The 15,202-nt window shown below is 39.2% G+C and overlaps 1 protein-coding gene across 3 annotated transcripts in view; it reads left to right on the top strand.

Moving 5' to 3' along the window:
* frmd4ba (FERM domain containing 4Ba) overlaps window positions 1–15,202 on the top strand; it is a 56,086-nt gene that overhangs the window by 12,212 nt on the left and 28,672 nt on the right. For all 3 annotated transcript variants that reach the window (XM_061687561.1, XM_061687559.1, XM_061687562.1), the window contains 2 exons: window positions 14,647–14,712; window positions 15,033–15,127. In XM_061687561.1, the coding sequence (XP_061543545.1) occupies window positions 14,647–14,712; window positions 15,033–15,127 (161 nt within the window). The remainder of the gene's footprint in view (window positions 1–14,646; window positions 14,713–15,032; window positions 15,128–15,202) is intronic.

The following is a 15,202-nucleotide window of genomic DNA, read 5'->3' on the forward strand; positions in this document are numbered from 1 at the left end:
CAGTTGGGTGCTTCTGTACGTCGAAATCCGCCTCCTCCACATATTCCAACACGTTGCTTGCCATTGCGTGTGTAGCGTGCTGTTTATCAATTGCAACGTCACTTCTGGTAGCCCTTGCAGTGGATAGAGTAACCACACCCCGGTGTCTTGAGCTTTAGGTATGTTCGGACTCAATGTGCGTCATAAAAACCTAATGTTTAGCTAAACTATGGTTGAAAACTTGATGGAAGTTATGTGCATGTTTTACATAACATATAAACAATGCAAATATGTATTATAACTGACCCCATAACATCTTTGTCTTTTGTAACCTTGGCCAGATCTGTGTCTTGCCACAATTCTGTCTCTGAGCTCTTCAGGCAGTTCCTTTGACCTCATGATTCTCATTTGCTCTGACATGCACTGTGAGCTGTAAGGTCTTGTATAGACAGGTGTGTGGCTTTCCTAATCAAGTCCAATCAGTATAATGCAACACAGCTGGACTCCAATGAAGGTGTACAACCATCTCAAGGATGATCAGAAGAAATGGACAGCACCCGAGTTAAATAGGAGTGTCACAGCAAAGGGTCTGAATACTTATGGCTGTGTGATATTTTTATTTTTTTATTTTTTATTTTTTTTTATATAAATATATATAATATAAATCGGTAAACAAAAAAAAAAATTGTTGAAATTTTTGCAGGTCAATATGGGGTGCTGAGTGTACATTAATGAGGAAAAAAATGAAATGATTTTAGCAAATGTCTGCAATATAACAAAGAGTGAAAAATTCAAGGGGGTCTGAATACTTGCCGTACCCACTGTACATCTTCTTGTTTGGGAAATTGTAACTGGATAAATCTGTGGCTTTATAGTTTTATGGTTTAATATTTAGTTGCATTGTGGTTCACAGTACAGCATATGCTGCTCTGGTTATCACTGTGTAATTAGTTTAACTTTCCGGATGACTGACTGGTCTGTGTGGCGAAAATGAAATTAGTGGAACCCCTCTGATAATACTGCTTAAAAACAGATACAGCTTCACAGTTCACATGGTTAAGAGTGACAGTCTTCAATTACTGCATAGTAGCATCAGAAACAACAAAAAGACACGCATACACAGAGTGAAACAAAATTTTTGCTTTTGCAATTAATAATGGTGGGATCAGTCACTTTTTAATTCGACAAAAACAAATGTAAACAACATGGACCAGACGTGAGTGGAGTCGCCAAATATTGTACTCTAAAAACAGTACACTGTTACTTTAGAATAATATGACTCAAAAATAAAAGTAGTCCAATTTTTACTTGAGTAAGAAATTACTCAGTGAAAAAACTACTATTTAGTATATGGTGAGTAATTTATGATTATTTATTTTTTGTTTAAATGAGAGCATGGACGTCAAATAAAATAATAATACATTGAAGTCCACACACGCACACCTACAACCATTTCAGTTTTTAGTGCCCAGAAATCAACAACGCATGCATTGGGCCCTTCATAAACATTTGCTTTATTCACTTAAATGATTGAATGAAGAAGCTGTTTGTTACCAAACTTATTCATTGTGTGTGTGTGTGTGTGTGTGTGTGTGTGAGCAAGAGAGAAAAACATCTGCAACTTACCGCATGGTGTATTCTCAAGTTAGAAGTGGACTGAAATATTCATGTCTGGCCGGATGCAACACTAAAAGTTGTTTTTCGGAGTATGTAAATTAAACACCTGGCTGTTTTTTTTTTTTATTTATTTTTATTCCCCCGCTCCCCCAATGAGTCATTTTGATTGGCCCGCAAGGGCTTTGTGTGCAGTCATGTGACTGCCTTGTGCCATCTGATTTGGTGAATTGAAGTCAAATGACACTTGTGTTCACGTTGAATTGGCGCAATGGTGCCTTACGCAGAAGTCCAAGATGAAGTCTAAAAATAGATCGCCTACACAATGATGGATAAAAGTAGTGAGCAGCATGTTGATCATTATAATAGAGTAAAGGTATCGATTCTTCTTCACATAAATACTCAAAAGGTGCATTCGAACTACTGTGACAAGTACAATTTATCCAAAATGTTACTTGAGATAATGAAACGGAGTAAATATAGCTCGTAACTACCAATCTCTGTCCCGTACTAATTATTATTACAAATTGTCTGACTCAAAATAAAATCCAGATTGGGGCCAAAATATAGATTGATATAAATCAATGTTGAATCTGAAAACATTCAATCTCACATGCAATGTGTAAGGTTTTTGTTTAGATCACCACCCAATGTAAGGTGCCACACCTGCTCTAAAATAACAGCATTTGTAATTACAGAAATAATTATTTGTTCTGTAAATGTTAATAGATCAGTATGTAGAAGCCTCTTTTATTGAAATTATATAATGCTAAAATATCTATTTTCCATTTTCTGTACTGCTTGTCTTCACGAGGGTCACTGGTTTGCTGGAGCCTATTACAACTGCCAATGGCGTGAGGCGGGGCACACTCTGAATCTGTTGCCGGCCAATCACAGGGCACAAATGGACAACACCCATTCACACCTAAGGGCAATTTGGAGTCTTCAATTCTTCAATTAACCTACCACACATGTTTTTGGAATGTGGGAGGAAACCGGAGAAAACCCACGCAGGCACGAGGAGAACATGCAAACTTCACACATCAAGGCCGGTGCCCGAATTTGAACCCAAAACTGAGGCGGGTGTGCTGACCAGTCGGACACTATGCCGCATGCTAAAAATATAAATTACATTATTATTGTTTGTTATCCAAACATTTCCTCCAAACCAGGGGTTTGTGTGTCCCAATGATCCTCGGAGCTAAGCTGTGTGGGGCTGGTAGGGACCCCCAGGGCAAACAAGTCGTAGGTGAGGGACCAGACAAAGCACATGCTCAAAACCCCCTGTTGATGAACATGATATTTGGACTTTGTATTCCCTCGCTTGGAAAGCAGGCCTCTGGAGGTGGGGCTCGATGGCGAGCGCCTAGTGGCCAGGCATGCAAGCATGGGGTCCAACCGGGCACCGCCCAAAGAGGCTACGTTGGTCCCCCTTCCCATGGGTTCACCACCTGTGCGAGTGGGGGTTCAGTGTTTAGAGAGCTGGTTGCCGGCCAAAGGCGGGTAGGTGGAGAAGCTTGGTCATCTGGGAGGGGCTCAGAGCAGAGTTGCTGCTACTCCGGATTGAGAGGAGTCCCGTGAGGTTGTTCGGCATCTGTTTAAGATGTCTCCCGGACGCCTTGTTGGTGAGGCGTTCCGGGCATGTCAAACCAGGACAGGCATGAGAGACTAAGTCACCCGGCTGGGCCGTTTTCCGAAAAATAGTAAATCTTATTCTTGATCAAGAACTCAAAGTTGTTCATTTGCATTACTGAATAGAATACTTGGTTTTAGTGATTGAATGTTGGTCTTGATTGGTTTATGACTTCTCAGAGAAGCCCAGTGAGCCAGCCAAATAAGGGTCATTTCTCTTTAACATGGGAAAACATTAAGGGATCACTGACATAAAAAGATTCTGTATTTAAGCTCTTTGTGATGCTGGATGGTATATGAGACAAATAGCTTCTGCAATGAAATTGTTATGCAGTGTACAGGCCAGGTAGAGCCAGTAGATTAGCATCACAACTGTATATACAGTATTTTTTTTTTTTTCTCATTAATGTACAGACAGCACCCCATATTGACAGGAGAAAAGAAAAACGGAATTGTTGAAAGTTTTGCAGATTTATTAAAGAAAATCTGAAATATCATTGTTTTATGTCAATATGGCATGATGTGTGTACATTAATGAGGGAAAAAAAACTGCAATAAAAAAAATGGCTGCAATATAATTTAGAGTGAAAAATTTAAGGGGGTCTGAGTACTTTCTGTACCCACTGTTGGTGCATGGTGGCAGCATGCATCCCCTGGGTTTTTGACACTTGCACACAAAACCCAGCTTGACTGCATTGCCAAAACACTTTTAAATAGCTTGTTTAAACCCCATTAGTCTGTGTTAAATAAGTAGCAGTTCAGATGTCTTGTTAATTTGTGAACGAATGCAATCATAATATACAGTAAGTCGCATGTGTGATCACCACACTTGTCCTGGCTATCCTGAATATAGACCATGGTTTGTCTTTTTGTTTTTAGTTGATCAAGATATTCAGGGATTGCTAAGATTAAAGCCCATGAAATGGCGGGCCATATGCATGACCAGAGATGGCCCACTTTCACCTTTTATGATCTGTTCTCTTTATTTATGTATGACTACATATTGTCCACCTACTGTATGCAGGGTCATGATATTAGACAGCTGTGTTCTTCTGCCCAGGTCTTGGTAAAAGGGTGCAAACAAGGTCCTGTGAGGCAAGTGATCCAACCATCTTGCAAATGTGTTTGCGTGAGTGTGTCAGGCATGTAGCACATCTTGCATTCAGCCTGTCAGCTGTAGTCTCAGTGTGTGGGTACAGCTCGTCAGCTGCAGGCCCATGCGGATGACAGCTGTTTCTATGCTCCATTCAGACTATGCCTCACTCACTCAGAGGCTTTCCCTCTTTTAAAACAATTAATCTGCCACTTACTCTTCATGCTAATTGCCATCCTATGTGGAGATGAGCTTTGGGACCTGGAAATGTGATGATCTTGGCAGTACATCTCCCTGGCATGACCTACCTTGTATTCTCAACAGATCAAGAGCAATTAATACTGTATAGGAGTTCAAGAAAATGAAAGACAAAGGAGTGGTTAAATTTAGAACTGCTCTCGTGTCCAGGTCTCCCAAGTAAATTGAGGGCACGTGTTAAAGTAAATGAACACCTTGATATTATTTACAACTTTATGCATTTGGCTTTTCTCTGCCAAACTGCAATGGCGGAGCAAAATTTCCCCATTTGGTGTTCCTAAGTGCGTATTGCAGCATAGACAAAGTCCCACCACTGCTCCTCCCCAACAGTTGATAGTGGCACATCTGATGACAAAGGAAGCAACAGCTTGAAAACAATGGTCCTTTTAATTGTCTGGTTGTCGTATGCAGCACATGAGCTGTATAGAAGAGTGCTTCCAAGCGTGACATCAAATGGCATTAGGTCATTGCATTTGTAATTTTAGTACCAGGCTAGCGATGGGGGGCATTGAGATTTTGTGAGCAGCTGTGTAGAATGGGTTATTAAGGTGCAATAAACTAATTATGTATACAAAGCATGTATTAATACAATTTAAAACACTACAAGTAAGTTTTTAAATTTAGGATGTGTGCTTGCAAAGAGGTTCATTCATAGTTCTTGGAACAGAGGGCTGTTGTTGCATGTGTGCATCTCAAGCAGTAAGAGCCGAATCACACTTCTCCACCAGCGTACATTTACCAGCAGAGAAACATAACTCTTATAAATTAAGACACATATATGCCGGTGAGTAGTTTATTGAAAAGATTCATTTGGATCAAGATGTGGAGGACAAGCGCTTGGTGTGCATATATGTGGTAGCAACATGCCATTCAAATTACAGAGTTTTCGGTCAATTTTGACCCTGTGAATTTTGCCAATGTTGTACCCAAAGATAACACTAACAGGCCTGGCCCTGTAAAATATAAAAATTGTTGTTTTTCAAAATATTCTAGTATAATGTTTGATTCAGTAGTTTATCCAATATGGATCTTTTTGAAAACTGTATGTCAATTGAGTACCAGTATACATATTTATCAATCTATCTGTCCATTTTTTTCATACCGCTTTTCCTCATAAGGATTGTGGGAGAGCTGAAACCTATGCCAGCTGACTTTGGGCAGAAGACTGGGTAGATCCTTGATAGGTCGCCAGCCAATCGCAGTATAGATCCATCCATTTTCTGCACCGCTTTTCCTCACGAGGGTTGCTAGTGTGCTGAAGCCTATCCCAGCTAACTGCGGGCAGGAGGCGGGGTATACCCTGAACTGGTTGCCAGCCAATCGCAGGTCACATGTAAACAAATAACCATTTGCACTCACATTCATACCTACGGGCAATTGACAGTCTTCAATTAACCTACCGTGCATGTTTTTGAGATGTGGGAGGAAACCGGAGTACCCGGACAAAACCCACGGAGGCACTGGGAGAACATGCAAACTCCACACAGGTGAGGCCGGATTTTGAACCCAGGTCCGCAGAACTGTGAGGCAGACGTGCTAACCAGTCGTGCCGCCCCACAGTATAGATATTATTTCTCATTTTATCTTGCCTGGTGATCTGCTATTCTCATGCATCTGTTTTCTGATGTACGTAAATATTGGCCTGAAAGCGCATTTGTTCCTGACACGCGTGACTCTCTCGTATGTATGTGATCAACAGTGGATAGGATTCACCATATGTACTCTCTAGCTGTCAGCACAGCCAGCTGTGGCTTTTCACCCCTGACTGTTCTTGTCATGGTTAACTCTTTACAGAGGCCCTACCACATCGGAATGGCTCCCTGATGATGTTTCAATTCCATGTAATTGTCTGACAGCATGCTTTACAATAAAATAATTATCTGTTGACCTAACTTTAAGTTGTTTAGCACTTTAATTTTTAATTTGGCTGGGAAGTTTAGTACTTAAAAAAGTGAGGCAATCAGTTCCCTGACTTTTTTAAACTAAACTGAACTAGTTGAATTTAAAGTAGCATTTTAGCGTAAAATTGTAGAGCACCATTTCAAACATTTTGTTTCTTCTTTCTGTGTGTTAAGTAAAAACATTTGGTACAGTAAAGCCATTCTATCCAGGGTTTTTTTTTAAACATAACTTACTGTAGACTGTGATTGTGTACAACTGTCATTGTTCTTTAAAATAACTTTTTTTTTTTTTTTTTTTTTTTTTTTACAATTATTATTCTAGTATCACTTATGCACATTGCAGCCAATTTATTGCTTGGATGTGCATAAATGCTATCATCACAATATACTGTATGTTCGAAGGTGATTTGCACAATGCAATCACATGGAACTGCATAACCTGAATCCTTTACCCTGCATGACTGATCCTAATTTGCACTGCTTTGTGTTTAGTCTTTGCATAATGTGGCATCAAAATGTACATGTACGTAACTGAGAATTGACAACAAAAGAAAACGGTTCTCCTCACATTTAATTGGATGGGGACATGAAATATACAAATTGACGGTTGTTAAGGTTTACAGACATTTAAAGGACCCATATTTTGGCTAGGCGGCATTGGTGACTGACAGCTACTTCTGTTTGACCCAGTTTTGTATCTGCTTTGTCCATATCTGGCTAAGACTGCACCGTGTGTGTGTGTTAACAGCGCTGTCTTGGGAGCAGAAAGGGAAGGCGGAGATTTTCGCTAGTGACGTAAATAAGCTCGAGAAATTCGAATGACCTGATTTCTGGCCTTTCGGCAGAAAAAACATCTGGCGCTCTGGTATGCGTGGACGATTTTAATTCATATTTCATGTTTACTGAGGCACCATAGAAACAATATTACATCCTAAATACTAGAAAAAGGTGGTTTGGTAAAATATGGGACCTTCAAAGAAACAGTATCTCTTCTGTAGATTTCTGGGAAATTTGGTCTCACAAAGCAAATAACATAATGTTTTCATATCGTTGCTCACAGATGTTCCATCACTTTGTTTTTTCTTCGGCATTGCTGCCTTTGTGTTCTCTGCCTTATTTATTTGAGTCAGGTGTGCAATGTGTGCACATTTGTTTATTAATCACAGCTGTACCAATGAAAACATCTGGTAATGCCTTGAGAGCACTTTCACATCCCAGAGTTTAACATCAAAGGCTTTCCAAATGTTTAAAAGGCACCATTCCATTTTCAAATGTGCCATGTCAGTTCTACCACCCTCGCTGATACAAACTGAGCCAATTATTTTTAACGCTCCTGCAGAATGTAATGGTTGGGGATGTCTGGACTCTTCAGGAAGTTACTCCCACATCCTAGACAAACTCGAAGCCATTTCACACTTTGTGACATTTAAAAAGTCCCACTGCAATAACACAATATGAGAATGAGGTCAATCGTCTCAAACTCAATTTACCTTGGGGCCGCTGGAGGCAGAGTCTGGCTGAGGCTGGGCCGCAGCCTCGGCCCACAAGCACAATTTAAATTAGGAAAAAAATAAATAATTGAATCTTCTCAAGCGTCTTTTTAAATTTTTTTAACACAAAATAAGATAAACAAGGACGCTAGTTTAAACAAGTTGTGTGCAAAACTACTAATAAAACTCTCAATCAACAAATAAATAAGCAAACAAAATAAAATGAACAAGGACCCTGGCGTAAACAAGTTGTGTATAACTTTCCTCGGGTACACCCCTTCTTTGGTAGTCAATTTGTATGGAACATTCTGTACTGTTAACTGTTTAACTCTTTTCTGTACAAAACTACTAATAAAACAATCAATCAATCAACAAAAACACAAGCAAATTAAGAACTAATAAGTATTTAAATCAGTAATAAATTTCACTTTTCAGTTTCTTCAGTCTTCTATATCTGCTGTATCCAAATTTAAATGCCCTTAACACAGTTCATGGCAATGCTGCTGTAACTTTCACTCATTGAAAAATGTTTCTCTGCTTGCATCAAGCCCGGTCGATGTCACGCCCCCGAGAGCCATATACACCACCGTGATTGGTAGGTTCGTCAGCTCCGCACACAACACTGTAAAAGTGCCATTCATATAAAACTCGAGGGCCGCACTAACATTAAACTTTAATATTACGGTGGGGGCCACAAAATATCGCGGCCTGCCAGCCGTCGGTTTGGGACCCCTGGTCTAATGTAATCTATTGTGCAAAACTCTTGGTTATGTAGTACACAACTTTTTCCAAGCTTTTTTTTTTAATAGATTTGTTGTAAATTCTTGTTCTCGAATATTACCAGTGGTTTTCACTTTGTACAGAACCTTTAAAGTGTACACCATACTATAAATGCATACACCCCAAGATTTTGTTTGAAATCCTGGTGTTACCTTACAGAATTTATATTTTCTACAGCATACTAAACTACAAAATTATCTCACAAATGTGGGCCATTGTTAGCAAAATGAGATCAAGCTAAATTTTAGATTAGAAATAAGTAATTATATGAATTCACAAGATTTCAGCCATGGGTGTCGAATCAGCTACAGGTCGAATCATTGTTAACATACTGAAAACCCATCTACTGTATGTTGAGCCTTGTACATCCATGAAGGTGTATCTCAAATGTAGATTTTGACAAGCATACACATTCTCCATAGTATTGCTGACTTGTTTCTGTTGTGAAGGTTTTCTTCTTATGTGAGAAGCAACTCAAGAGTTTTTGAAGGCAAAGATTCTTCAGTGGTCCAAGAAAACGGCCTTTTCACTTACTGAAGACAAAACTGAATGTCCTGACAATAAAAAATAATTGGGGTTAGCGTTACAAATTACAATTATTTCACTTTGTTCAAATAAAATTAAGCCTTTTGAAATGGAGGTCCTCTGCATAAAATGGCTGTAATTCCTAAATGACCTATTTTTATGGAACAGTAACAGTAACACCTTGATTGTTGCACTCAAGTGTTGGAAAATCCATTTGGGCGGAGAATAAAATCAACTTCATAAAACATTGTTCAACAACTATGAACCTCACTGTTCATGTGAGCTTCTGCAGTAGTGGTGTTTCAGGCCATCACTCTTTGAGCCAGAACCAACCCTGATACGGACTGCTCTCTAAGGTTCTGACTCGCAACGACATGACGTCAGCTGGGCTGGCAGTACACAATGTGTGTTTGTGCCTCAGAGTAGTACTTGTCATCACATTACAGCTCTTTGACTGGAGCAAACTCAAGTGATCCGCAGGTCATCGTTTCTCCTGGCCCAGTTGGGTGTCAGCATCTGAAGTACAAATCGATTAGAGACAAAAAGGTTATGGCTGTTCATTTGGAGAGTGGCACAAGAGACCTTGAGGAGCTGGTACAACCGTGCACTGATGCCATGCCAACACTTTCTTGTAGCCCGGTTTAGGGTTGGACATGGCTACCAGGTATGGCAGCTGCTTGACTAATGGCTTCATAATAATTAATACAGTTGCAAATGCTTATTTGTTGGATTGATTCGTTTTAGCAGCCATTGAATGGAAACACCAGTTCTATTGAGTCAATATCTAAGTAAGTTTATTTCTATGAAGGGACCGACTTGCTTCTTTGAACACATGGCACTCCTCACGAAGCAACATGACCTGCTGTTTGATCTCACTGTCTGGCTACAGAGAACTTCGGAAGTTGCCATCGAAACATATTATTCCTGGACTACCATAGCACTGTTATTGTGGAATACAGGACTTTGGTAAAAATAGAAGTAGCCTGCATGGTTCCTCTTTTTGCCAGTGATTTTAGGAATGCCATTTCTGTGAGGATATTGAGTTGTGAGTTCATTATGGATTTGTTCTTTGGATATTTGCTCATGGTTGGAAATGTTTAGTTTTATTTCCTGGTTAGACTGTGTGCATGTCCCTCGGCAGCTGTGTTGCTTGTCTTGTTATTAGTATCATCTTATTACTCATTTGTGTCATCAAGTCTGCCATGCTTCCAGTATTTCAACCTATGTTGCATTATTAGGATTTCCACATAGTTTCTAGGCAGGACGCTAATGTTACTGACTCCGGGACATGCGTCGCTAGACTATGACTGGGTTTTGTATCCCTGTAGAACACCCCCTACTGCATCCAGACGGAAAAAGATGAGACCTAAGTGTGGTGGCATGAATATTTTTCCCACTAACCCTAATCCTAACCTTAACCCATTCTAAACTGCCTTAAGACCCAGCCCTAGACCTAACCATAACAAACGTCTTTGTTTTTGTTTCGTACAAATGTGTTACATGTTTGGGATGGTCGTCTCATTACATCTGCGTAGACTGCCCTTTCCGCGATGCAGGAGCCAATCATGTTGCAGCGGGGTGTTTCCTGCCTAGAAACTATGTGGGAGATTGGTTTACTTTACGCATCCATGCTTGAATAAAGAAAACAAATAATAATAATTAATAATAATAATAATTCAAATGTATGCAACAGAAATGTTAAGTCCAACTCCAATAAATGTTTGAAAACAAACATTTGTTAAACAAATACAAATCTAGAGTACTGTACTTAAAAGTTGAATACAACTCAAATGTATATGAAAAGTAAAAAATGTACTGCATCAAAAGACCAAACTGGCTGTATGCATAACAACCTTCATTGTAACATTTTTGACTGTATCATGTTTTAAATGGTGTGAATTTTATTAGTACTTCATTCAAGGACTCTTTTGCATACTACTCTTTTTGAAAATCATAGATTTTCATAGAATCATAAAGCACTTGAATATTGTTTGATTAATATGTCGCATTATAGTTATTTTCTCACATTCCTAAAAAGAAAAACATATTTTTCGTGGTTGAATGTTATGCTTGATTAATTTCTGACTTTTCAAAGAAGCTCAGTAAGATGGCTCAAATTTGGGTGAATTCAGTTTGAAATCCCTCATCCTTGTTCAAAATGGTCAAATGTGGAGAGTTGACTGAAAATAAAAGAGTCTGCATTAAAGCACTTCATGATCCTGGATAATCTCTGACAGATGTGACAGGTGGTCTAAAAAATATGTGAAGCACTGCACTGTACATTTGAACTATTTATGTTCTCATACTTGTTTAAATACCAGTAAACACTGACCGCGATCTTGTAAGCGGATTCAGTTGTAATTTTGATCGTTGATCAAATCCAATAAACAAATATCAATGTTTTAGGGAATGCTACAAGCTATTTCAGAGTGACACACTAATAACATGTAAAATTTTACATCTTAAACAAACAAAAGTAGGCTGGTTTGAGCCATAAACTCCAGGACTCAAAGTGAGTCCCACTCCAGCCCTGTATTACGGAATTTACCATCTGGTTTCTACAATTCCAATTCCAATGAAGTTGGGACGTTGTGTTAAACATAAAAACAGAATACAATGATTTGCAAATCATGTTCAACCTATATTTAATTGAATACACGACAAAGACAATATATTTAATGTTCAAACTGGTAAACTTTGTTTTTAGCAAATAATCATGAACTTGGAATTTTATGGCTGCAACACGTTCCAAAAAAACTGGGACAGGTGGCAAAAAGGACTGAGAAAGTTGAAGAATGCTCATCGAACACCTGCTTGCAACAATCCCACAGGTGAACAGGCTAATTGGGAACAGGTGGGTGCTATGATTGGGTATAAAAGGAGCTTCCCTGAATTGCTCAGTCATTCACAAGCAAAGACTGGTCGAGGTTCAACACCTCTTTGTGAACAAGTGCGTGAGAAAATTGTCGAACAGTTTAAGGACAATGTTCCTCAACGTACAATCGCAAGGAATTTAGGCATTTCATCATCTACGGTCCATAATATCATCAAAAGGTTCAGAGAATCTGGAGAAATCACTGCATGTAAGCGGCAAGGCCGAAAACCAACATTGAATGCCCGTGACCTTTGATCCCTCAGGCGGCACTGCATCAAAAACCGACATCAATGTGTAAAGGATATCACCACATGGGCTCAGGAACACTTCAGAAAACCAATGTCAGTAAATACTGTTCGGCGCTACATCCGTAAGTGCAACTTGAAACTCTACTATGCAAAGCAAAAGCCATTTACCAACAACACCCAGAAATGCCGTCGGCTTCTCTGGGCCCGAGCTCATCTAAGATGGACTGATGCAAAGTGGAAAAGTGTTCTGTGGCCCGACGAGTCCACATTTCAAATTGTTTTTGGAAATTGTGGACGTCGTGTCCTCCGGGCCAAAGAGGAAACGAACCATTCGGCCTGTTATGGACGTAAAGTTCAAAAGCCAGCATCTGTGATGATATGGGGCAGTGTTAGTGCCAATGGCATGGGTAACTTACACATCTGTGAAGGCACCATTAATGCTGAAAGGTACATACAGGTTTTGGAGAAACATGCTGCCATCCAAGCAACGTAATTTTCATGGACGACCCTGCTTATTTCAGCAAGACAATGCCAAACCATATTCTGCATGTGTTACAACAGCGTGGCTTCGTTGTAAAATAGTGCGGGTACTAGACTGGCCTGCCTGCAGTCCAGACCTGTCTCCCTGAAAATGTATGGCGCATTATGAAGCGTGAAATACGACAACGGAGACCCCGGACTGTTGAACAGCTGAAGCTGTACATTGAGCAAGAATGAGAAATAATTCCACCTACAAAGCTTCAACAATTAGTGTCCTCAGTTCCCAAACGTTTATTGAATGTTGTTAAAATAAAAGGTGATGTAAGACAGTGGTAAACATGACCCTGTCCCAGCTTTTTGGGAACGTGTTGCAATCATAAAATTCTAAGTTAATGATTATTTGCTGAAGACAATCAAGTCCATAAGTTTGAACATTAAATATATTGTCTTTGTAGTGTATTCAATTAAATATAGGTCCAACATGATTTGCAAATCATTGTATTCTGTCTTTATTTTTGTTTAACACAACATCCCATATTCATTGGAATTAGAGTTGTATGTAAAACATACAATATGGGGGAAATAGACTTATTAAGTGTTGGAGATTATATGCAAAATTTAAAACAAAGATGCAACAGATGTATTTACTTTTATGTAAATATTTGTTCTTACATTTTTTACATATGTCCAAACTATGTAAAATACATTTGTTGTCACAAACATGAATTTAATGAAAGGTGACTGAAAAACTTAGCATAAGCTTTGATTACATTTCTTAACAAGAACTGTATGCTTGCACTGGAAGAAGAAAGTGGCTCTCGTAGGAATATCTTGAAATATTGTGTGGAAAAGTGACCCTGGACCACAATACTGCCTGACCTGTATTATTTTTTTTTTTTTCAAACGGCCACTGGGAGGTGTCAAAGTCACCATTCTTACGCTTTCCTATGTTTTCTTATTCTGAATGTTTATTTGTTTTTATTCTGATATCATGCAGTGCTTAAAGTGTTTATCGCTGGGCAATATACATGTAATAGGTATAGTTAGCATTCCCTACCCTATACAGTGCACACAAATGTTATATACTGTATACAGTACTGGTAGATGAGATTTATAGTGAGCCAAGATTGGGATTTTCTCTCACAGAAAAACTGAGATCTACGTTGTCCTTCATTGCAGATCGGTTCTGCTGACTGCAATAGATTTCATCTTGAAGCAATTAATCAAGAACAATACACAGAGAACTCTTTAAAATTTAGCAGCGAAATCAATTTTCCTCTGGTTTTCTTTCTTTAAGAGGTGCACATGAAATGTTGCTGTTTCATGGACATTGATGGGACCAGTGCGGCTACAGAGGAAGGATATGTGAAATTAAGGGAATAGTGTGTGTCGAACCATATGGATGGAAGACCATCTTTGTTTATAAAAGACACATTTATAAAAGTCATAGTCAAGTAAATGTGTAGGTCGTGGTTTGCTCCCATTGTTATACAACTCAAATTAATATGGTTGATAGTAGCATTGTATCTTGTTTGCTGGTGAGTTTCCCATTGTGGAAATATATCCAGTGGCTCAACTTACCTATTCATTCATGACAAAAGCAAACATGACCCTGGGGTGAATCACTGTTCATCCTCACAAAAGTCAGCCCCAACTCTAGTGGAAGTACGGTGTTTTGTACAGGGCCACAGGTGGAGGTGGAGACTTGATTTGCAATGAAAGCATCATGTTGCAAAAGCTGCCTTGTGTAATGTTTTCTTTCTTCCTTCAGATGACTGAGGGACGTCAGTGCCAGGTTCACCTACTCGACGGTCGGAAGCTGGAGCTGCTGGTCCAGGTACAGAACTGTCAACGTCTCTAATTTTGACATATGATCCTACATTCCTGTGATAATTTGAAACCGGGGCATCGTCAGGGGAGGGGGGAGTGATGATGATGATTCTAAGGGCCCGTGAATGACTGGGGCCCTAGAAAATAGTATTTTCAATATGTGGCATTGACATAGAGAGTGCTAAATCTATCCATCCATCCCATCCCATCTCTGGCAGTGTCCCCGATAATGATATTATGACGATGAAGCATCTTTGATTGTGACATCTATAATACAGTATATTAATAGCTTAAGATCAAAACTGTTTTAACTTCTTTTTTTACAAGCCCAAGCTTTTATCACGAGACCTGTTAGATTTGGTGGCATCCCATTTTAACCTGAAGGAGAAGGAATACTTTGGACTTTCCTTCATAGATGACACGTAAGTACATTGTTCAACAAAAAACATATTCATTTGTCATAAAATATGTTTTTCTTTTTATTACAATCCAGCTTT

Source organism: Phycodurus eques, chromosome 10 (assembly GCF_024500275.1).
Source record: "Phycodurus eques isolate BA_2022a chromosome 10, UOR_Pequ_1.1, whole genome shotgun sequence".
Classification (NCBI taxonomy): domain Eukaryota; kingdom Metazoa; phylum Chordata; class Actinopteri; order Syngnathiformes; family Syngnathidae; genus Phycodurus; species Phycodurus eques.